The 24,389-nt window shown below is 50.1% G+C and overlaps 1 protein-coding gene across 2 annotated transcripts in view; it reads left to right on the forward strand.

Moving 5' to 3' along the window:
* KIF26B (kinesin family member 26B) overlaps positions 1–24,389 on the forward strand; it is a 411,062-nt gene that overhangs the window by 284,942 nt on the left and 101,731 nt on the right. For both annotated transcript variants that reach the window (XM_032317413.1, XM_032317415.1), the window contains one exon: positions 4,093–4,276. In XM_032317413.1, coding sequence (XP_032173304.1) covers positions 4,093–4,276 — 184 coding nt within the window. The remainder of the gene's footprint in view (positions 1–4,092; positions 4,277–24,389) is intronic.

Below are 24,389 nucleotides of genomic sequence, written 5' to 3' on the forward strand. Positions count from 1 at the left end.
ATTTGCCCGTTATCTACCCAGTATCTGAAGAAGCTGGATATTCAGATTCAGGTCAGGTGCTAAAGGACTCCGGATTTCATTCTTGAAAGCCCTGTTTCTTTGTGAAATGGAAGGATCATTGTCTTCCTCGGCAGGTTTTCTGAGACCGAATAAGATGGCTTGTGAGGCTTGAAAAATTCTTCCTGCTACATGTCAGTTACTCATTTTTTAAAAGATTTTATTTATTTGTGAAAAAGAGCGAGAACACATGCACTCGAGAGGGGATAGGGGCTGAGGGACAAGCAGACTCCGTGCTGATCATGGAGCCCAATGTGGGGCTCGATCCCACAACCCAGGGATCATGATCTGAGCTGAAATCAAGACACAGATGCTGAACCAACTGAGCCACCCAGGCACCCCTATTCATTTTTTTTCTTTCTTTTTTTTTTTTTGAAGACCGTTTTTTTAGAAGACTTTTCCTTCCCTTTTCTCCTGGTTTCTATTCTAAATAGCCCCAGATCCTTCAGTCTTCATTCATTCATTCATTTAGCAAATCCTTGTGCTCCTTTGGTCCCACTGGGATTTACATTCTAGAGAGGAAACGGACAATAAACAACACAAATGATGACTAAGTAAGTCACCTGCTGTGTTAGAAGACAGGAAGTGCCACGCGGGGGATGGGTGGGTGAGGCCGGCGGGGTAAGAGGAACGAGGAGATTGGGGGCGGGTGCTGGCGGTTCATTTACTATGGCTGTGTAACCAGTTACCCCAAAACTTCATGGCTTAAGTCAACAACGATCACTTATCATCTCTCATGGTCTCTGGAGTTCAGAAATTTGGGACAAGGCATAGTGGGGTGGCTTATCTAGGCTCACAGTGCCTTGGGCCTCAGCCAGAAGACTCAAAGTATGGCCACTGCCATCATCTGAAGGCTCATGTACTCAGGTGTCTGGTGGTTGATTCTTGCTGTCGACTGGATGCCTCTGCTTTTCTCTGTGTGGCCTTTTCCACATGACATAGGCTTCCTCACAAGGCAGAGGCCAGGTTCAAAGATAGAGCTGGTAGAAGCCATATTTTCTGTTCTGACCCAACCTTGGAGGTCATGCAACATCATTCCCACCACATTTTGTTGGTCAAGGCAATTTTGAAGTTCCAATGGCATTTGAAGAGAAGGAAAGTAGACCGTGCGTGTTGATGGAGACACATCAATGTCACGTCCTGGGAAGAGAATGTGGAATGGGAGACATGTGGGTGCAGCCATCTTTGGAAAGTGCAGCCTGACGTGGTGGGCAGGGTGGGTTCCCTGATGTGGTGACACGTGAAGAAAGATTTGAAGGAGGTAGAGGAGCGAGCCATGTGCCTACCTACCTCTACCTGGACCAGAGTGTTCCAGGCTAAGGCAGGAGCCTGTGCAAAGGCCCTGCAGTGGGAGCGAACCAGGAGCATTTGGAGGCTAGTATGGCTCGATGAGAGTAGCTGAAGACCAAGAATAGTAGGAAGGGTGGTCTGAGGTAGGAGGGACGGTACATGGGAGGCTTTCCAGTCCACTGTAATCACTTCAGCTTTTCTCTGAGATGACAAGGAAAATGGAGGAGTTGGGTTTTCTGAGCAGTTGTGTTTTAAATGAACCACTCTGACAACCGTGTGGAAAACAGCCTGGGCAGTGGGGTTGCAGGCTGGGGAAGGACGACAGAGGAAGGACGAGTTAGGAGACTCTTCTAGAAACCCAGGCAAGAGGGGTTAGTGGCTCAGACAGAGACAGTGGCGTCAAGGCAGTGGCGACAGGCGGCGGATCGTGGATGCATTCTGGAGTTACAGCCCAGACAGTTTCCTGATGGATCGGCTGCGTGGTGTGAGAGAGAGAGCAGTCAGACATGCTGGGGCCATTGCATGGACGGGACTGTCATTTTCTGGAAGAGGGGAAGCCAAGGAAATATAGTTTTTCAGGAAAAGATCAAGAATTTAGTGTCTAAGCCCGAGACCTTGATTAGATATCCAAATAGAATTGGGGAGGGGGTAGCTGGATAACTAAATTCAGATTTCCGGAGAGAGGTCTAAGCTGGAAATAAAAATTTAGGGGTCCTGGGCATTGCGATGTTATTTAAATGGTGTTCCTGGGAGATAACAGCCAGAGACAGAGGGTAGACGTGGAGGAGCCCTGAGGCATCCCGCCTCTGAGGAGTGAGGGGAAAGGGAAGAAACCAGCTGAGAACACCAGAAAGGCATGGCCAGGAATGTCCTGGAAGCCTTCACAAAAGCGAAGGATATAATCACTACTCTGATGGGTCAGGAGAGAGGGGTCTGAGAACCACACCACTGAGCTATGGCGCAAGTCATCAGCAGCCGGGACAAGAGCCCTTCTGGAGCAGCTGGGGGTTGGATCCCCCCCCCTCCCCAACCATGGAATGTGCTCAGAGGCAGGGGGAGGAGAGGAACCAGAGAAAACTAGGATAGACAGCTCTTGCCCTGAGTTTTGGGCAAAGATGAGCAAGGAAACAGAACGGGAGCCAACCACGGAAGACGAACCAAGAAGAGGTTGTGTTTTTCCTTTAAGACAGGAGAAACAGGGATGCCTGGGTGGCTCAGTGGGTTAATCCTCTGCCTTCGGCTCAGGTCATGATCTCAGGGTCCTGGGATCGAGCCCCACATCAGGCTCTCTGCTCGGCAGGGGGCCTGCTTCCTCCTCTCTGCCTCCTCTCTGCCTGTGTCTCTGCCTACTTGTGATCTCTGTCTGTCAAATAAATAAATAAAATCTTTAAAAAAAAAAAAAAAAAGACAGGAGAAACAACAGCATGCTTGTATGCTGTTGGGAATGATCCAGTATCTTCCAGAATGAAAATCTGGCCTTGCAAGAGAGAGAGAGAGAGAGAGAAGGGACCCTAGGATGATGTCCTTCGGAGGGCCCTGCATATGATTTGACTCCCAGGACCCTCACTCTCCTCCACGTCGAGTGGGGTGTGGGTGGGCATGGGTGCTAGGAAGGAGGCTGGAAGGAATCCAGGAGTGAGTATATCAGAGTTGCTGCAATAACGTGGCCTCGTGGCCACCTGCTTTGATTTCCCCCCACCCCCGACCACCGCTCACTATAACAAGGATATGGTCTAAGTGTCGCAGAACGTTCGTATTGTAGGAGAGACGGTGTAAACTCCCAGCACTATAAGCGATGCCGGCAACCTCTCTCCTTCCCCATCTGCCCGCTCTGTGCCACCTTTGTTGGCTCTGACCTTCACCCCCGGCGCTTGCCCTTGAATTGCATTTTTTCTTGAAAATGTTATTTATTTTTTTGGGACAGAGCACAAGGAGGGGAAGAGGGGCAAAGAGAGAGGGAGAAGCAGGCTCCCTGCTGAGCAGAGAGCCCGATGTGGGGCTCAGTCCCAGGACCCTGAGATCATGACCTGAGCCGAAGGCAGACGCTTCACCGAATAAGCTCCCGAGTCCCCCCCATGAATTGCATTTTGTATCAAAAGACACCCACCTCCCGCACAAATTCCCGTTTTCCACACAAGCAGCCCATAGTCTCAGCACTGTACGTCCGGGCTGGACTGTGTTCTCTTTGGTGTTATGTTTCCAAAACCAGGTTGATTTATGTTTCCCCGTGGCCCTGGGCCGTGTGTTTTTCTTCCACAACCACACACAGAGTGAGCCTTGACGGGTCCTTCACCAGGGTGGTTGGGATTTTACAAGGTGTTCAAATTTCTAAATAACTCGTAGGGCCTCTCACACCGGAGTTCATACCAGAGAAGCTGTGGGATCATTAGCCTCGTCGGCGCTGTTGTTCCCCCAAAGACGGACCAGCTGCACCCACGCTTATGGCTGAGTGCGGATCGCAAACCAGCCTTTAGAAATCGCGACTGCAGATTGCAGCACAGTCGTATGGCTTTTTTCCCTCTCTGTATATAAGTGATTCGGTGGCTCATTAGGTTCGCTGGGCGCTAGTGAGGGGCCACTGCCGAGCCCTCGGGGGACAAACAGGGAACTATCAAGCCTCAGGAAGAACCAGAGGTTCTTTAAGAGAAAGAGGATAGAGAGTAAGCCTGGCACATCTGACTGTCTGATTGGACACGGGATCCTACTCGCCCCTCATTGTCCCTCTTCTGCACTCTTTCCTTCCAGAGCGGCCCAGAAGCTAAACCTGTCTTCTAAAAAGAAGAAACATCGACCTTCCCCCTCGTCTGTGGCCGAGCCCCCCCTCTTCGCCACCAGCTTCAGCGGCATTCTGCAGACCTGCCCTCCCCCGGCCCCTCCCTGCCTGCTGCGGGCCGTCAACAAGGTGAAGGACACGCCGGGCCTGGGCAAGGTAGGTGCTCGGCGGGCGGGTCGCGCCGCAGGGGGTATAAGGGCGCAGAGCCCAGCTGGGCGGCTGACACCGGAGGGTGACGGGGAGAACAGGAGACGGATTTAAATTCACTTGGGAGGACCGTAAACTTTGCTTTGGTTACGTGCACTGCGTTGCCAATGAAGACATTCCGGTTACTGGGGGTCCGATCGGACGCGGGCAGGAAAAAAGCTGCCGTGCGGTGTTTGACGCGACTGTAACCATTTAAAAAAAGGCAAAAAAGACCGCAGGCAGGGGCAGGAGTCCCAGGGAAAACACAAATCCTAGAAAAGGAGGCCCACCCGCCAGCCGAGGCTATTAGGAGATGGGGCTTAGCTGGGTTTGTTTTCTGGCGTCACCCCCAAATGCTCCGCGTGACGTCACTGTCGCTATTGCTCTCCGGCTGGGACATCAGCGGAGACTTCTAAAGATAGTTGACTCCAGAAAGGTGGCCATTGTGCCTTTTCTCCTTTCCGTCGCGTGTAGGATGGGGCACATCCTTGCCGGCGCCTCGCCTACCTCAAGTCATTCGCCTGCCCTTCTTTCTGGAAGGTCGCAGGTCTGGCTGAACACGATGAGGACCCAGCTCTTACTGTGGCCCTCTCCCCTTGACCCAGACTCCGCTGGTCAGGTTCATGGTCTTCCCATAACTCGGAGTCCTTCTGGAGTTTGGGGCTCTCTGCCCCTTCCCTGGGCCCCTTCTTCTCCTCCCTGTCTCTCTGCCTTCTCCGGTGCTCTCCCCACCACCCCCACCGCCCCAATTTCACCGCCCTCTTGGGGAAGTATCAACTTGCTATGTTACTCTTCCCAATGGCGTTTCAACTTCAAGATGATGTTGAATAGAGCAATGCTTACTCGAGTGAAGTAAGCATCCAGTTCTGGAATGTTCCACGGCATGGGGCAGGGTAGACAGCTGTCCGCTGATGGTTTTCCCAGCCCAGAAGCAGAGTAGGGAATAAAGCTGTCCTAGTCCCACCAGCCAGGACAGAGATGGTGAAAACCTTACAAATCAGGATCCCTCTCTAGGGAAGGGCTCACAGGGGAAGCCACTGAGGGAGAACAGGAACACCCTCAATGGGGCAGTTGGGGGTGGTTGACAAGCCACCTTCTGGGGAGGGTGGGCACAAATAAGCACAGGGCGTTCAAATCTTTATTTTTCTTTGTAATTGTGTTAAGATACCTATAAGGTGACATTTACCATCTGAGTCATTTAAATGGATGTGGGGTTTTGTTTTGCTAAGGAGTTTGGAACTTTAATGCTGGAGTGGAACTGCCCTGGGCAAAATGGACTTAGCTCTGTAGGCTTCTTCTGGTACAAGGGGACCAGGCAACCAAGGGACTGAACCAACAGAGTGTCACCAGCCAAGAAGATGACCCAGCGCTTGCATCAAAATTGTTTGGAGGGCACTGCTCAGCTAGAAGCGGACTAGATAGTATTCTACACACATAAGCAGGATTATAAATAAGATAAATAGGTATGAGACCAGGGACAACCACAATTAAGATTATTATCGTTAGTAAATGAAAGCTTGCAAATACATTTATTTTTTTAATGAAAGAGACCCTCTGTCTCACGCATTTGCAATCGCATATGCTTCTTCCAGTGCGAGAAAAAGGGGTGACGGGCGGTCCTCTGACCAGGAATGGCAGGAGGTCCTGAGTGTGTCTGAGGTGGTGCGTCGCGAACTGGGCCATCAGACTGGGTGTCCCAGAAGGTGACCGTGCTGGGGAGCCTGGAGCTGCTGTGGGGGCACCCAGCCGCCTGACCTTGAGCAGGCACTCGTTTCCCACACCCCTGCTTTCCCACCCCCTGCTGCTTCACCGTAAGGAGCTGCTAGTCCTTCCCCTCACGGAGGGACTCACTCCCATCCATGGAGCTCTGTTACAGAACTTCAGTATTAACAGCTCTAAGAAATACGGTGGATTTGACTACAGAGCGGGTGCCCTGTAGGAATCCTGAGGCTGGAAGTAGGGAAGCCTGATGGAATTGCCAGAAGCAAGCCCAGCTCAGCCCTGCCCTCTTGTGCCTCAGCCGCCCCAGGACTTCCTCCGGAGAGCCGGGAGGTTCTCACTGGTGCAGAAGAGGCTGACGGGTTTATTTAGCTCACACCCTCTCCTTTCATGAACAAAGTAACTGAGGCCCCCCCAGAGGGTAAGAGGTCGTCTGGTGCCCCCTGAGTCAGGAGCATTAAAGCCGTTTTATTTTCTAGGTCTCACTGGGCTGCCACGAGATATACATGAGTTTTAAAATTTGCCTTACCTTGTCTCCAAGAATGTGTGGGGGTCACGGTGGTAGCAAAGGAGGCTGGGAGAGAACGGCCGGGGGGAGCCGCAAAGAGCAGATGCACAGCGAGATCGGAGGTGCTCCATCGCGCCCCCTGCCGGTGCCAGCAGCTCCCCAGACCGTCCATCACCCAGCATCCGGGCGGCCACTGAGCACCAGTTGAGGCCAGAGCTCTTCCGGACGCCATGGCGATGGAAGACTTTACAAGTAACTTCAGTGTACTTGAAGCTCAAGTTCAGCAAACACAGGAAACACCCCAACCTCATCAGCATCTGGGGCTCTCCTGGGCACACTGATGTTATTCCATGGGCACCTGTTATGTGTCAGGCACAGCCCCAAGCTGGGCACTAGGCTTGCAGTCACCGACACACAAGGCAGAATGCCAGTCCTCACAGCACTTAGAACCTGGTGCATTACTCCAGTCAGTCTTAGGAATCTCACCAGTACGGTGAGAACCTCACCAGTAGGGCGGCTCCGTCAGCTAAGCGTCGGACTCCTCATTTCAGCTCAACTCACCATCTCAGGGTGGAGAGACGGAGCCCTGCTTCGGGCTGTGCATCGGGTTCCGCGCTGGGCGTGGAACCTGCTTAAGATTCTCTTTCTCCCTCTGCCTTTCCCTCCCCGCTCACGCACGTGTGCTCATGCACACGCTCAAGCTCTTAAAAAAAACTCTTTAAATGAAATCTCACCAATTTGGACCAAAATGAAGGACAATCTGATTTAAGGAAAAGTTGGAATTACTTCCAAGTAATATAAACAAAACTATACTAAGTGGTCTTGTAGAGACATTCTTAATGAATAGATAAAAATGATTAGTGGATGAAAGCAGCTTAGTCCCTGCTTGTATTTCATTGGTTTGGCTTATATGTAAATGATACCTCTAATCTGTTTGAAAATGGCTCCTTCTCCTAAGTCAGTAAACGCTCCTTGTGAAATTTATTTGCACAATTAATTAACATCCATGATTAAGATTCATTTGTTAGTTGTCACAGCTTAGTGTCAGAGCTCTTTGTCTTGGATTACAAGCTTCTAGAGCAAATCACGTTATCTGTTTAACTCCCTGAGTGTGAGGTTCTGCCGCCGTGCCTCCCATGGGCTGCACTTTTGAAGACGAAACTGGTAATGGTGACAGTCATGTCCCCCCATACATTGGCTAATTCTCCTCTTGTCAGGAGAATACCCAAAGGGAAATCCATGAAGCACGAAGGTACAGAGGAGCCTTCTTTTTCCTTTAGAATTTCTGGGAATGCCTCCAAAGCACGCCATGAGACCTCAGCCCGTTGACCCCCCAGTCGTGTTTTGGGAATATAAGAAAACTCTAATAGGTGAGCGTTAGCAGCAAGAGAATAGATCCAAAGAATATGGAAAGACCCCACGAATTTGGATGGCGTGATCATGAGGAAACATGATGGAAAATTAAGCTGGGACAGGATGGGGAGGGCTTGTCATTCTTGAGTCACTCAGCGATCATCTGGAGAGGTCCTGAGTCCCAGAAGGGCACAGGACAGCAGAGCTGGTTGGCTGCTCTGGGCACATCCCTGTAAAGGAAAAGGGGAGGGGCGTCCTGATCTCCATGAACTCGAGGCTCCTGCGACAATGTTTGCCTGGCTTGTAGCCTCAGCCCCTGCTCCTGTGCCAGCCATGCTGTTCCCTGCTCCTGGAGATCTGTCCCCCTCACCACCCACCCGCACCCATCTCTGCGTTTCTCCGGGGCTTCCTCGAGATGTCTCCTCTTCGGGCCGTGCAGCCCAGAGGCAGGCGACTTGGTGGGGTCCTCGGAGCTGTGATTTAGAAACAGACTTGCTTGTCTCCTGTACAGTCGAGGCTGGGGCTGTTTGATCACTCTTTTCAGTCCTTGATTTTAACCCGTCTGTGTTGTGTTCATCACTATTTGTCAAACCCAGTAGCAGCGTATTTTGACCTGCATTGAAAGGTATGGGCTCTAAATTCTCTCTCTCTCTCTCTCTCTCTCTCTCACACACACACACACATACACACACACACACACACGTCCGGTGTCACCACCAGCTCCTAAATTGTCTACATTAAGCTTCATTCTAAACTGTCTCTTGTTTGATGTGGAAGCTCCTAGTGTAGAAAAAAATGATTAAAAAAAAGCACGTGAGCTTCTTAGTGCAGACTGTGTCTTTTACAGATTTATAAGCCTTTTTACGGTCAAAGCCTTCCGATTAGAGGCACACCTCAGAGATGTCGTTCGGTAGCAGAGCATTACAGTAAAAGCAAAGATCACAGTGAAGTTGGCCAAATGAATTTTTTGGTTTCTCAGCGCATATAAAAGTTATGTTTATACGATACTGTGATCTATCAGGTGTGTAGTAGTGTTTGTCTTAAAAAAGCTTTAATTCCTTAATTAAAACTACTTTACTGTTAAAACATGCTACCCATCTGAGCTTTCAGGGAGTCGTAATCTTTTTGCTGCTAGAGGGTCTCTCGTCCACGTTGGTGGCTGCTGACGGGTCGGGGTGGTGGGCGCTTATTTTATTTCATAAAATAAGACAAAAGTGAAGTTTGGCTCATTAATGGACGCTGCCTTTCATGAGGGATTTCTCTGGGGCATGCGATGCTGTGGGATAGCATTGGACCCGTGGGAGAAATTCTCCCAGAGCTGAAGTCAGTCCTCTCAAACCCTGCTGCTGTCTTATCAACTTAGTTTATGGGATATTCCGAACCTTGGTTGTCATTTCAACGGTCTTCACAGCATCTCCAGCAGAAGTACATTCCATCTAAGAAACCACTTTCCTTGCGCCTCCATGAGAAGCCACTTCATCCGTTCGGTTCCATCGTGAGTTTGCAGCCCATCCGTGCCGTCCTCGGGCTCCGCTCCTGATTCTCGTTCTCCTGCTCTTTCCTCCCCTTCTGCAGTGACTTCCTTCCCTGAAGTCTTGAACCCCTCAGAGTCCTCCCTGAGGGCTGCAGTCAACTGCCTCCAAACCCCTGTGAATGTTGATATTTTGACGACTTCCCATGAATCACGGATGTTCATAATGGCATCTAGAGTAGATGAAACAGAAAGGTGAATCCTTTCCAGAAGGTTTTTGATTTACGTTGCCCAGATCCATCAGAGGAATCACGCTCTGTGGCAGCTGTAGCCAAATGAAATGTAGCTCTTCAATATTAAGACTTGAAAGTGCAAATTACTTCATGACCCATGGGCTTAGAACGGATGCTCTGTTAGTGGTCATGAAAACAACACTAATCTCATTGTCCGGCTCCATCAGAGCTCTTGGATGCCCAGGTGCATTGTCAGTGAGCAGTAATGTTTTGAAAGGAATCTTTTTTCTGAGTAGTGGGTCTAAACAGTGGGCTTAAAAATCTTCAGGAAACCAGGTTGTAAACAAATGTGCTGTTGTCCAGGCCTTGTTGCTCTGGTCACAGAGCAGAGTAAAGTAGAGTAGAGCAGAGTAGACTTAGCATCCTTCTTAAGGGTCCTAGGATTTCTGGAATGGCACTGGAGCGCTGGCTTCCCCTTAAAGTCACCAGCTGCACGAGCCCCTCACAGGAGAGTCAGCCTGCCCTTTGAAGCTTTGAAGCTAGACATTGACTTCTCTCTGGTTGTGAAAGTTCTAGATGGCATCTTCCAGGGCAAGGCTGTTTCATCGACATTGAAATCTGATGTTGCGTGTGGCCACCTTCATGACTTCTCGGAGCTGGATCTTCTGGAGAACTTGCTGCAGCTTCTCCGTCAGCACTTGCTGCTTCAACTTGCACTTCTGTCCAGACGACTTCTTTCTGGAGACCTTGTGAATCAATCTCTGCCAGCATCAGACTTTCTTCTGTGTCTCCCTGACCTCTCTGAGCCTTCCCAGAATTCAGTCAGGGCCTTTCTCTGGGTGAGGCTTTGGCTTAAGGGAATGTCATGGCTGATGGCTCTCCTGTCCAGACGACCGAAACGTCCTCCGTATGCGCTGTAAGGCTGTTCCGCTCTCTTCTCATTCATGCGTTCTCTGGGGCAGCCCTTGTCATTTCCTTCATGAACTTTCCCTTTGCGTTCACAGCTCGGCTCATGCTTGGTGCTAGAGGCCCAGCTTCCGTCCCATCTCAGCTTCCACACGCCTTCCGCACTCAACTTAATCACACCTAACTTTTTTTTTTTTAAGATTTGTATTTATTTATTTGACAGAGATCACAAGTAGGCAGAGAGGCAGGCAGAGGGAGAGAAAGGGAAGCAGGCTCCCCGCTGAGCAGAGAGCCCGATGCGGGGCTCAATCCCAGGACCCTGGGATCATGATCCGAGCTGAAGGCAGAGGCTTAACCCACTGAGCCACCCAGAGGCCCCCTAACTTTTGATTTAAAGTGAGACACATGCGACTCTCCCTTTCCCTTGAACATGGAGGCCATTATAGGGTTATTAATTGGCTCAGTTTCGGCATAGCTGCATCTCAGGGAATAGGGGGGCTGAGGAGAGGGAGAGAGATGGGGAACGGCTGGTCCGTGGAGCTGTTGGAAGCCACAGGTTATTTATTGATCAGTTCATCATCCTAGATGGGCACAGTGTGTGACGCCCCAATTACAATAATAACAAAGATCACAGATCGCCATAACAAATAAATGAAAAAGTTTGAAATATCAGGCAAATTACCAAAATGGGACACACAGACAGGCGGTGAGCAGGTGCTGTTGGGAAAATGGCGCCGGGAGACTTGCCACAAACCTTCGATTCATAAAAAACGCAATGTCCAGGCAGTACAGTAAAACGAAACACAGGGAAACAAGGTCTGGCCATGTTGAACCCCTGGGACACTGTGGGGAAGAGGGAGCCAGGATTTCTGATATCCTGATTACAAGACGAGTACAACAAGACAGAAAAATTTGATTAAAATCATTTTTTTAAGGTACTCCTGTAGCTCTTATTTATTCAACAAGTTGGATGGCTGGTGTATCTCTCCCTCATCGAGGAAGTGATGCCGGCTTATGTGGAGGAGAATTTCACGCCTTTGAGCCCACCAAGGTCCAGGTTATTTAAACAGTCTGTAGATTGTCAAATTCCTCATTATTGGTTCAAGCATTCTTCATCGTGAAGCTTTATCGGAGAGAACGGGGAAAGATCCGGCCAGCCTTAGACATTCATTTCAGGTATATAGAAATGATGGAAAATTCTGGGTCCCGCTACTCACTCACCAGCCACTACTCCATCCTTAAATGCTACAGATGGGAAAGGTGACTCGTGAGCTCTCTATTTTGGTGTGCTAGAGGGGGGCGGGAGCAGGGGGAAGGATGCATAAATAATACTGCATAAATAATACAAAATAATTCATCCGGACGGCTAGCCTGATAGCTTTGTAAATTAAGTTGTCAGCTCTTCTGGGGAGTAAACTCATGTGACCTTCTACTCCCTAATTACAGATATTCCTTTCTCTGCTCTGCTGGTTTTGTTTGAGTCTGCTGAGCTCTTGTTCCTGGAGTTTGGTTCTCTGTCCTTCCTTTCATTCTTATTCTGACTCCTCCTCAGAGCTGCACCTGAGGAAAGGAAGCTTGGAAAAGATGTTCCAACTGGTCCACCTGGGTGGGTCCTTCCCACCCCCCCACCCCCCAACCCCACCTACCCCGCGGAGGTTTCCATGCAGTCCTAATGCCCTCCCATCCCAGATTCTAGGGGCTTCTCCAAGGACCCAGCTGCTTCTGGAGCAAACCTGGATGCCCTCAATCATGGGGACTTTCGTCTACGCCTCCTAGGAGGCCACTCTTCACATTAAGCAGCTCTCATTCTTGCAAAAGAGAGGGAAGTATTAGAAGATATTCTCTATTAAAGGCCACTTGGACAGAAAGGGTCCCAGTAAAACACATATAAAGAAAGTGGGGCAGGGTGCTTGGGTGACCTAGTTGGTTAAGAGACTGCTTTCAGCTCAGGTCATGATCCTGGAGTTGCAGGATTGAGTCCCACATTGGGGGGGGGGGCTGCTCAGCGGGGAGTCTGCTTCTCCCTTAGACCCTCCCCCCTCTCATGCTCTCTCTGGCTCTCTCTTCCTCTCTCTCTCTCTCTCTCAAGTAAATAATAAAAATAAAAATCTTAAAGAAAGTGGGGCGCCATTTTGCTTTTCATTCCTAGCATGAGTGCCTTTAGTACTGCTGGACAACTCATATGGAGGTAATTTGCCCTTGTCTTTATAATCAGAAGGAAAACTAGAAGGGTAAGCAGCACGTTTCAGCTTCATTAGATCTGATTTTGGACAGGAGGGTGCATCACCATATATAAAATGCTCCATTCGGGGCTCTCTTTGCCAGGGGTTATCTACAAAGAACAAACTGAGTGAAATGGTTTGCAGGTAAGCAGGGAGGAATCATTGGGTTCTGTGGCCCGGAATTACCTGTTTTATGTCTTGGTCCATTATTGAAGTGTTCAGAGCTCAGGGAAGGGAAGAGATTCTTAGGTCCATTTTCTTCATAGAGCTACCCTGTCTAGTTCTCTGAACTTCTGCCTGCCTTAGGTGGAGCAGGGGGCCTTCTGAAACTTTCCAGCTCAAGCTCCAGAGATGGGAAGTCCTCTAGACCCTGATCTCCATGGCTGTGCTGCAAAAGAGACCTCTGTAGGCAAGGGAGCTTTGAAAGCCTTGCATTCCTGCTGAAACAGCTTCTCAGTTTCTCTCCCTAGGTTGTAAACTTCTTGGGAGAAGGGAATCCTGTTCCTGCCATCTTTGTAGCTCTTCGTGGCCAGCTTCCATGTTATGTAGGAGAAGGGAGAAGTTTTAGCTTACGAAGCTGATCGGTCATGAAGGCTTTAAAGCACAGTTTGCATGAGAGATGATTAATCTTTTCCCCCATTTTGTGATTTTCAGCCTCAAGTCTACCAGCTTTTTTTTAAGGGAATTTTTTTTAAGGTATTATGGAGATGGTAGGCATTGTGTGTATGTGTGCATGTGTGTGTAGACTCGCAAGCGTATAGAAAGAGAAAGAGGAAGGTGATTTTTCTGAAGGGACTATTTAAAGGCCAGAAACCTGTGCCATAATTGGATAGGTTTGGGGCCTCCTGGAATACCTGTAATCCTAATTAGCATCCTGACTTATGGAATGAAAGCACGAGATGAAATGAGGGAATTCTCTCTGGAATAAATGCCACGTTCTCAATTAACCAAAGGGCAATAAGATGGATTATCATGCCAGACTAGGGCTTTTGATCATTCTTTGTCCAAAAACCACATTTTGGTCAGGCTCAGCACAATTAGACAATTACTGATATCAAAAGAATGGGAATAGTAGGTATATTTTAAGCTAACATTTCTCCAATCTTATCTTTCTGGGTCTTTCTCTTGCTAATGGCCGCAAGGAAAGTTAATCATGATTTGCTATAATTATCCCATCAAAATGGGATTGATAGTAATGCCGTATAAAAAATGGCGAGTCCAAACTGCTGAGTTAATTAGAAAGTTTTCCTTTGTGCCTCAGAGTAGGAAATGCTGTTCTAGCTTCCTGAATGACTCGCATAACAAAACGTTTTTGAATTCCTTTCTAATGCTTCACTGAAGGAAAATGAATCATTATGGAAGGTGGGGAAATCATTCGGATGCATTCTTAAAAGGAAACCATAATTTTTTTGAGATTGCTAAATAGTTGCTGAATTAAAAGTCCTTCGATTACTCATTCTCTCCCATGGCTTTATGAGTCCATCTCAGGTCTGTTCTGGAATACCCTCTGAGCCCGTTTGGCTGCTAACCAAAATGTTGTATAGACTGGGTGGCTGAAATGAGAACTTATTTCTTCCAGTTCTGGGCACTGAGAAGCCCAAGGTCAGGGTGCTGGCAGATCTGGGATCCAGGGAGAGCTCCCTTCCCGGCATGCACATGGCGGTCATCTTGTCATATCTCACGTAGAAGATGAGGGAAGACAGGGGGAGAGGAAGCACTCTCATCTCTTCTTAGAAGGGCACTCACCCCACTGGTGAGAGATCTACCCTCCTGCCCTAATTACCCCAGTGGCCCTCCCTCCTCATACCATTACCTGGGGATTAGCATCTGGACATAGGAATTTGGGGGAGCGGGTACCAACTAGCAGTCCAGTCCAGAACACTGACCTCTAGTTAGAGTACTTGATCTCCCAGATAAGCAATCAGAAATAGAACCATTAGAGGAGCTTTAGTGTTGGGGATGGGATTCCGTGCACATTCTTTTCCTGTTGGCTTGGTCTGCTCTGTGCTCCAGGCCACACAGCCAGTGACTCGCGTAGACACTTTGTCCCCTGGAGCTGAGGTCTCTTTGCCACACTGGTGAGATACTCGGTGGGTTCCTTCCCGGGGCATTGTACCAGCTGTAGCAAACCCGAGACTTTTTCTTGCCGAGACCAGTGATGATAAAAATCAGTCTCCGTTTCCCAGGGCTAGCTCCTTCAGTTCTCTTATTCCAGAGTGCAGGCTTGCTGGCACAAGACAAGGGAAGGAGCACTCTTGCTTGCTCTATCCTGATGCTCCCCGGTGGCCCAGCTTACTTGCACTGCCTTGAAGACCCAATGGGTACGCACAACCCTTAGCCTGGAGCAGTTCAGACCAATGTGGGGCAAAAGCCAGAGGACTGAGACGGTGAGTTTGGGGCAGCTGTAGTGGTGGATGAGCTGCTGGCGGCCAGGCACTGGGAGAGCCTCGGGTCTGTTGTGGAGCGAGGTGGGAAGAGGATCAGGCCGGCATGTTACCTCCAGACACCCCCCGAGCCATCACCACTACACAAAGCTCTTTCTCTCTGAGCCTCAAAACAGGAAGCCCTCGATGGAATATTGTGACTTTTTTTGCAGGGAAAAAAAGAGGAGACTCTTTTCTCCCAAGGGTTATTTCCTTCAGCTGCTGGGCCAGATGCTCCCTGACCACCCCAGCAATGATTTGGGGAAGGAGGAGTAAGAGCCTTTGGGAATGCCTTACCGTGGGGGGAGCTGAGAGGGTTTGCTACCCTGCCTGCCTCTCACTCCATCCGCACTCGTAAGAAGTGGAGAAAATAGCACCCTCATAGGACTCCAGGACAAATAGAGCCATTCAGACCACCGCTGGCTCCACAGCCCTGAAATGGCCATGTGCTCTGGTTACAAGTGTGGGAGGTAGGGCGTCGCATAAGGAGTGGATGCGGGAAGCCCAGCCCAGGAGGGGATGCAGGAAACAAAAGACCGTGATCCCACCTTCCCCAGAAAGCTTGCTGTCATCTACAGGTCTGCTCAGCCTTCGCTTGGTTGGTTCCTGCCAATCCAATGGATAGTGTGCAAATGCCATTTCCATGGGAACGATTTCCCTGGTTAGGGGACCCAACTTTCTCTTCTTTGTATCTAGTACCTTTTAGATGGCTGATCTCCAACATTGACTATTTAATGGATCTCTGTTGACTATAAACTTCTGGATGGCAGAAGTCCCCTTTGAAAACCAGAGCACTACACAGGTGCTCAGTTAATGTAGGTATATTAGGGTTTTCAGGGAAGCAGAACCAATAGGATGTGTGTGTGGTGGCGGGGCGGGGGGGGCTGGCAAATCCAAAGTAGAGACCCAGGAGAGGGCTGCAATTCGAGTCCAAAGACAGTCTGCTGGTAGAATTCCCTCTTCTTCCAGGCAGGTCAGTCTTTTTTCTAGTAAGCCTTCAACTGATTGCATAAGGCCCACCCACAATATGGAGGGTAATCTGCTTTACTCAAAGTCTACTGACTTAAATATTAATCTCACCCCCAAAACACTGAAACATTTAGGATAATGTTTGACCAAACATCTGAACCCTGGCCCAGACAAACTGACACATAATCTTACCATCCCATAGGTGAATGAGTGGAAGGATGGAATCATGCCCTGGGTCTCCATTGGCCTGTGGTGATCCTTCACTTCTGTGTGTGATGCCTACAACTGCTGTCACCTGGATCCCCTCCCTTGACCTTCAGCATAGCCCTGAGAGGTGGGCAGTAGGGAGGACGTGGGGAGAGTGGACCCTGCTGGTAGACAAGAGCACTGAGATTCAGAGAGGACACGAAGATGACCAGATGGGGAGACCGTGCGTCTTGGTTCCAGTGTTCTCTTCCTGATCATGTAACCGAGATCAGCCGTTTCCTTGGGCCAGGCACTGGTGAATCCTCCTTTCCCCCCTGGGGGTAGGGTCTGTGATAATCACCCCTCTTTTACATCTCAGGAAGCTGGGACAGATTCGAGGCATCTGCCTGAAGTCACTGACATACCTGGTCCACGGTGGAGCTGGGACACGAAACCCAGGTCCGTGACAGGCTCCCTGCACCACGACACGATATCATCTCTCTGCACACGTCCTGTGTCATTTGGTTTCAGAGATGGCCCAGTGTGCAGACGTGCCCCACTGCAGGGGTGCAGCGGTATGTTTGGGGCGTGGACACGAGGCTGGGTCAGGTGAGGGAGGGCCTCCTCTGCTGCCAGGGTCCCACCGCTCTCCCCTTCCCGCGACATCCCAGAGAGCTTTGCCTTCGTCGCTGTGTTCCTTTATCCCCTGCACGGAAAGCTATACTGGCGTGGATCGCCTTCTGTGGTTTCGGGGCAATAAAAACAAATGACCAGCGAAAGTAAACTAATATCCAGGACGATATTTTAAAGGCCCAAACAAGCAAACAAACAAACAGAAACCTGTTCTGAATTCTATGGGAGAAAGAGCCCTTGCGCATCAGCCCAGCTCCAGAGTAGTGAGAACTCAGGGCCAGAGCTGGTGGGGCAGGGGACGGGACCCCTGAAGCTCATTGGGTATTTAACCCCATCCTGGACTGTATTGAGCTATCCGGGTGATTCAGTCCCAAGAGAGTTCTGTCTAGAGCAGCAGATCAGGGACAGAAGAAATAGCTGCATTTCGACTTTTGTTTAAAGATGTCTGTCTTGAGTGTGCATTGAGCGATGGTTCCTGGAGGCAGTGTGAGGAGAGAGCCCACCCTGAGCCCCTCGGGCCTGCCCTCCCTGCTGCCTGCTCTGCCTCCTTTTCCCTCACTGTGGGTCTGCTTTTCCAGATCTGGGGAAATGCCTGCTCCTGTCAACATCCCGTATCCACCCCACGCCGGCTCCCTCTCCACTCTGATGTTCTGTGCCGTGCTAAGCCCCAGCACCGGTTCTTCTCCTTAGCTTGTTTCCTCCACCGAGTCTTTGGTCTGCATGAGGCTTTATACCTCTTTCATGTCCCCCAAAGTCTTAGCTGTACACCTGGCAGGGAAAATCCGCTGAACTGAAAGATGTTAAAATACAGAACATGAGGACACCTGGGTGACTCAGTAGGTTAGGTGTCGGACTCTTGGTTTCGGCTCAGGTCGTGATCTCAGGGTTGTGAAGTCAAGCCCCTTGTTGGGCTCCACACTGAACATTGAGCCTGATCGGGATTCTCTCTCTCTCTCCCCCTCTACCTCTCCCCTTGCCTGCATCCTCTCGTGCTCTCTTTCTTTAATAAATAAAAAATAGAGAGTATGACGATTTCATTGCATGATTATTTCTCCTGCTTTTGCTTCCTTTATCCCTCGTTCATTTATCCACCACCCACTCACCCACATGTCTGTGCAGGTGACGGATACAGCATGCATTGAGGACCTGCCGTGTCCTAGTTGCTTTGTGGCTACACGGATGAGTTTGAAATGACCTCTGTCCTTAAGAATCCCGGAAACTGCTATTCAAGAGAGTTAAAAATCATTCTAGGTCGACAACGCAAACTAAAAATACCTATTATTATTATCTTCACCTTGCTGGCTTATCGTGGCAGATAAGGCTGAAATTTGTGCAAGATAATTGGCTTCCTGGGGAGTTTTCTCCCTTACTTCTTTCTACTGAGTACACTGTGTTATTCCTGCAGGATTCATACTGCATTGTGATGGCAACTGATAGTGTAGCAGGCAGGAAAGAACGTACTTTTGTTTCATTTTTTAACACACGGATGTACTACTGCAATTCCCCTGCAATTAGTTTGTATGAATGAATCACGGCAGCACGTGAAGCATTCGTATTCACATGAACTCTTTCCTGGGAGAATGCACCCGTCCTTTGCTTATGGAGAGAATTGTGCTGAAAGCATGTGCTAAGGAAATTGTACTTTCCCCTCTGAGGTGGGGTGAAGTGAGGGGCTTTGTTCAAGGTCAAAGAGAATGCTGGCTCCCGCTCTGGGTTGTGCCTTCCTACCTTGCACAATTCCAGTGTTGCCTCCTTTGCTTTGGGAATGCTCCTGTTATGATGGGGAGACTGGCAATTGTAATAGGTCGGATTCTGGCGCTATCCTGCAAAATATGTGTATTTGCAAGTGGAATGGTCTGGAGTGGGGAGGGGGGGTGGGGAGCAAAAGAGAATGAAAAGGGTTTTGTATGAATTAGAAGTTTTTTTAGTTTCAAGCAACACAAGCGCAAAGTGTTTTAGAAACAGGAAATGATGAGGGGTATTGGCAGCTCCTGGATCAAGACCATGGAATCAGGGGGCCCTGGAGCAAAGAGGTGCTGAGTGCTTCATACTCTCTCTCTCTGTCTTCAGTTCAGACCGGCTTTTGCCTCATCCAGAGGCTAACAGCTCTCAAGTATTATTACAGTGTTCCCCAGACCAGACATGGTCCAACCTTCTCTGGCCCTAAGCTTGAAATTCCAGGCAAGGGCTGGTGTTGGCCTAGGTTGGGTGTGGGGGGACTAAGAAAGCAGCTGCTCCCACCGGGCTGGAGTGAGAAGGAACATGTGCAAGGAGAAGACGATGCTGCCCTCCCAGAAGGAGACAAATGAAGGTCGTCCCCTGCATTTACAGATGCTTCACAGGAAGCATGAGTTAGCACCTAGGAGGAGAGGTCAGTGTGGGGAGATGAGGTGCCTTAAAATCAAACATAACCCGTGTCAGACCCAAGCCGTAGCTATTGAGTCTTTGCTATGTGCTCGTGAAATAAGGAGTTCGCTGGGAGTTCCTGTTGTGGACCACTATTGTACAATCATGAAGCAGTTTCTAGGGGAGAAGAACCATGTGGGTGTTCAAGAGAGTTTAGAGCAAAGCTGCCATGGGAGTGAAATAGGGTGATGGACATTGGGGAGAAAATCTAAGGCCTTGGACACCTTGGAGGAGAATTGTGGCTACACCAGCGAGCACCGACGTCCTTGTGGAACTCAGAGGAGATGGACTCGCAGCCCTGGGTCAGAGCTCCGGCTTGCAGGAGGCACTGGTTCTCGGTGGGCAGTCTGCTTTCCACCAGTTAATGCTGGCCACAGTCAGCTTCCACCGTAAGACAAATGTTGCACAGAAATGCCTGGATTTCAGTCACATCAATCTTGATGACAATGTTCATTTCTCCTTTTATCCATTCCCACCGTACTCACCACAGCCATCCCACTTCTCTAGCGGTGGGGGGCTCCTGGCCAGAACAGCACAGGCTGCCAAGTAAACCCTTGTAAGATTACACTGTGAAACATACAGCGGAGTGGCAGTGGTGTCACTCATTCCACAAGTACCCAGAGCCCACTCGGGAGTACCAGGCATTGTGGGGGAGACACCTGCTGTGCAGTGGAAGCAAAACACACGGGGGATTTTTTTTTTTATTTTATATTCTAGAATATTCCAAATCACTTGAATAACATCAATAATTGGTCTTCATGTGTATTCATCTTCAGTCAGTGGAAAAGCTGAACAGGTTCGTAGATTTTAAGTGGTTATGAAGCCTGAGAAAGGCTACAGATCTCTTTAAAGAAGGGTGGCCAGAGGCAGCTCTCAGCCTCTTCACTTTTCTCATCACCACTGAGAGCATGAGGAGTCGAGAATGTTCAGGTCAGTGTAGTGGACAGAACGTGAAATTAGAGAATGTGTGTTGGAATCCAAGCTCTCCTCCTACATTTGCTGGGTGACCTCAAGGAGGTGTCTTGGTCTGTTCAGGCTACCCAACAAAATACCACAGAAAGCCACTGAGTGGCTTTCTTTATCTTTATCTTTTTTTTTTTTTTAAAGATTTTATTTATTTATTTGACAGAGAGAGAGATCACAAGTAGGCAGAGAGGCAGGCAGAGAGAGAGGGGAAGCAGGCTCCCTGCTGAGCAGAGAGCCTGATGCGGGGCTCGATCCCAGGACCCTGAGACCATGACCTGAGCCGAAGGCAGAGGCTTAACCCACTGAGCCACGTAGGCACCCCCACTGGGTGGCTTTTAAACAACAGAAATTTACTTCTCTCAGCCCCGGAGGCTAAGTGTGAGATCAGGGTACCTGTGTGGTCTGATGGGGCCCACTTCTAGGTTATAGACTTCTTTACCCTCCTGTGGCAGAATGGGCTGGGGGACTCAGTGGGGTCCCCTTTATAAGAGCACTAGCTCCATTCCTGGGGCACCACCTTCATGTCCTGATCGCCCCCCTCCATGGCCCCAACCTCTTAAATCATCACCTTGGGGGTCAGTTTCAACACATGAATTTGGTGAGAACACAAACGTTCAGTCCATAGCAGGAAGACATTTATTTCTCTGGGCCCTGAGTTCCTTATCTGTGAAATGGGGACAGTAATCATCCTTCCTCAGAAGGTCATGGCCGAGTGTCCAATGACTGCTGGACAAAATGAGGCACGTGGCCGACTTTGAGCTCTGGGAAAGCCTCCTTCGTGGGGCCTGCGGAGCTCAGGATGTGACGCTCCAGATCAGGGAAATTGGAACTGAGAGTCCTGATGGTCCCCGGGTGTGGAAGCTTCCGGTGGTTGTTCAGGAGATGGGTGCAGGGGGATGGGAGTCCATGCTTAGGTGTGGAGCTAGGATTTATATGGTAAGGGGAAGATGCACAGGTCAGATGCAGATATTTTTGGGTAAAGATCCAATTTGAGGCCAGTCTCAGAGAATGTTCCTTTAACTAGAGGTGAGATGTTTAGCCAACAGTCCTCCATGGTCAAGGGGCCAATGACACTCGGGGGCATGGTAACAGCTCTTCCTAGGGGGCTGGTTCCTGGCAGCCTTGGGTTTCAGGGACAAGAAATCCATCTTGGATACCAAAAAGGCCCTTGACTCTGAGAAAGCTAGGGTCCAAGGATCAGAGCCAGGGCATGAACTGCCTAGATGCTGGCCCAGCAGGTGACTCCCCCACAGCTTCTCGGGCTCCTCTTGGGAAGGACAGCTGGGGACAGAGCCTGGATTTTTCCCACGTCTGCCCTGACATGGTCCAACCCAGATGCTTCATGCTGCTCCGTCCAGCTAATCACAGGATCCCCAGCCAAACTGTCCCTTGCCTTCCCTCGAAAATCTAAATTACTCAGTCCAGCGCAAGGCTGCTCCCCGCCCTCCAGCCTCACACCCCCCGACCCCCTTGGACTCCACTGACCAGCTTCCATAACTGTAAGGAGGGCCCTCTTCCTCTGGCTTCCAAACCGTTGGTCATGCCACCTCCATCCCCTACCCCACTTTCCTCCTTCAGACTTGAATTTGGGTGTTGCTCCTCGCAGGAGTTTTCCCTCTGTTTCCCGAGGCCTCTTACTGGACCCACAGCACCCTGTGCGGGTTCCAATTCTGCATTTATTCCGCTGTGTTGGATTTCACCTGCTGCCAGTGCCCACGTCTCTCTGAAGGTGGAGATTGCGTCTGACCACGCCTCACCCAGGGCGGAGATTACATCTGACCACGCCCCATCCAGGGTGGAGATTGTATCTCACCACGCCCCACCTAGGGCGGAGATTGCATCTGATCATGCCCCACCTGGGGCGGAGATTGTGTCTGGCCACGCCTCATAGGGGGCGGAGATTGTCTGGGGCGGAGATTGCATCTGACCACGCCCCATCTAGGGCAAAGATTGCATCTGATCACGACCCACCTAGGGCAAAGATTGTGTCTGACTATGTCCCATTCCACCGTCCCTCCCCCTGCCCCTGGGTGCTGCATAAATGTTCACTCAGTATGAGAGACAGGTGCGGGGACAGGGTGCCCACCAGGTCCTTTTCCCGCCTGTCCTCTCAGAACACTGCTTGAACGCTTGCAGCCACCCTTTACTGGAATAACAAGGTAATGCTTGAGAAAGTCACACTTATTTGGAAGGCGAAATGCATGACCTTGTCACTCAGACCTCCCTCCCAGTGTCTCACTTAGCCCTGGGCTTGGGAAGTGCTGATAAGGGGAAAGGGTTAGTCACTCATTTCTGCCAGGTGATTTAGTTTTACAGAAGATGCTCTCAAATCCTCGGTGGGAGTCAAGGCAGAATTTTTATCAGATTATAAGAATAACAACACATCATTATACTACTCCTGGTGTTTTCTCAAAGCCTTGACATACGCAGGCTCATAGGACTTAAATTACAATGTAAGGAATTCTCATTTTACTACCAAATGGACAGTGACTGACAACAGGTTTTGTTTTCTTCTTGGGCTCCGCTATTCTTTTCCATCAATATTTTTTACATTTTGGTGCCAGACAAGTGGTTTTGATGCCATGTCATGCTCCCGTCTGCTCATCTGCCCTCAGCCGGACCAGGGGTGCGTACCTCCCCATCCCTGGTTGCCCTGGACAAGTGCTGCTGTTCGTTCCCTGAGGCTGGGCTCCCACGTGACCTGCCACTTGCAGCCCCTCCCGCTTTGAACCACCTGCTTGAGCAGTGCCTGCATCCTGTGCGGACCGTGAATGGTGCGGGAAGGGGCCGTATCTTTCGTGGCCTGCCTGGGTACCTACTCATCTGAACAGGCAGAGCCCCGCTGCTTCAGTGCACCAAGCAGCTGTTGTTTGCAGTCCCCCTCTTGGAAGGAGACCCAGACGCCCCCAAATTGTGGCCCTGGCCTTTACTGAAGAGCTTTCCTTCTGGTTAAGAAAAGAGAAACACTGATTGAGATCTGCGTGTGATGCTGGGCCCGACAACCTGCTCTTCCGTCTCCTTCCTGGGAAAGAAAATGTAGCTTACGGTATTATTTCGTTTTAATTCTGCCATGATACTTGTTTAAACGTCGGAGATCACCGGATGTTAATTCTCTTATTATCTCCTGTTGCTAATTATATTAGAAGGACAGCGAGGGAACTTGAATTTTGTGATGATTTCACAGAGTAGGGAGGCTTAAAACATCTCACTTAGACTTCCTGGAGGTTCTCAGGAACCCTTCCGTTTCTGGGAAAATGCAAACGTGTGGAACCTGGCAGTCTCCCCCTCCGGAGGAAATCTGACATGTGAATCTCCGGTTGTCAGACCTGCTGTCAGAGGAGCTGTCTGCCCCCGGAGACATCCTTCCCTCCGGCTGCCGGCTCCCTCTCTGCGCCACCCCTCGCTCCCTGTCCCAACAGGGTTTTTTTTTTTTTTTTTTCCCAGATGAGGAGGACCAGCTTCTCCGTCCGGGTAGCCTCCCCGAGACAGCCCTATACTCTGGAATGAACACATTCTGCACTTCTGGGTCTCCCCTTCAAAGCCCCAGTCCCCAAGGGGAGCCAAGCTCAGGGGCTCGCAGGCCACACCCTCCTCATCCCAGGGGAGGCGGGGCTGGCGGCAGCCAATGCAGACGTGGTCAAGAGAGGGGGGACCCCAGCGCCTTTGAGGGGAAACCAGAGCTGCCCCGCCGAGGCTCACGGGTGTTCAGGGCCGCTGGGAAGCTTTTCAGCTCGTGGGTGGTTGTTTGTCGTGAGGGCCATTCAGGACACAGGAGGCAGTGCCGAAACCCAGCAGCACAAAGCGATTTCCAGCTGGATCGTGGCTGATTAGTCATGAACCAGCAACGGTGCAGCCACGAGCTGACAGCAAGTAGGGGGGTGGAGAGGGAGAGTTGGACATTTGGGAAACCATGTGGTGTGTGTAATGCTCCCCTCCCGGGGGGAGAGCAGACCTGAAAGAGGGAGGCAGAGTCATCTGTCTGCACACAGACCAGGTTAGCTGAGGGGCCGGCTGGGTTCCTCTGCAGAGAACCTCTCGGACCGTCCATCATTCTGACTCGGCATTGATATTTGCATCCTTGCAGAAAA

This window comes from Mustela erminea, chromosome 17, assembly GCF_009829155.1.
Source record: "Mustela erminea isolate mMusErm1 chromosome 17, mMusErm1.Pri, whole genome shotgun sequence".
Classification (NCBI taxonomy): domain Eukaryota; kingdom Metazoa; phylum Chordata; class Mammalia; order Carnivora; family Mustelidae; genus Mustela; species Mustela erminea.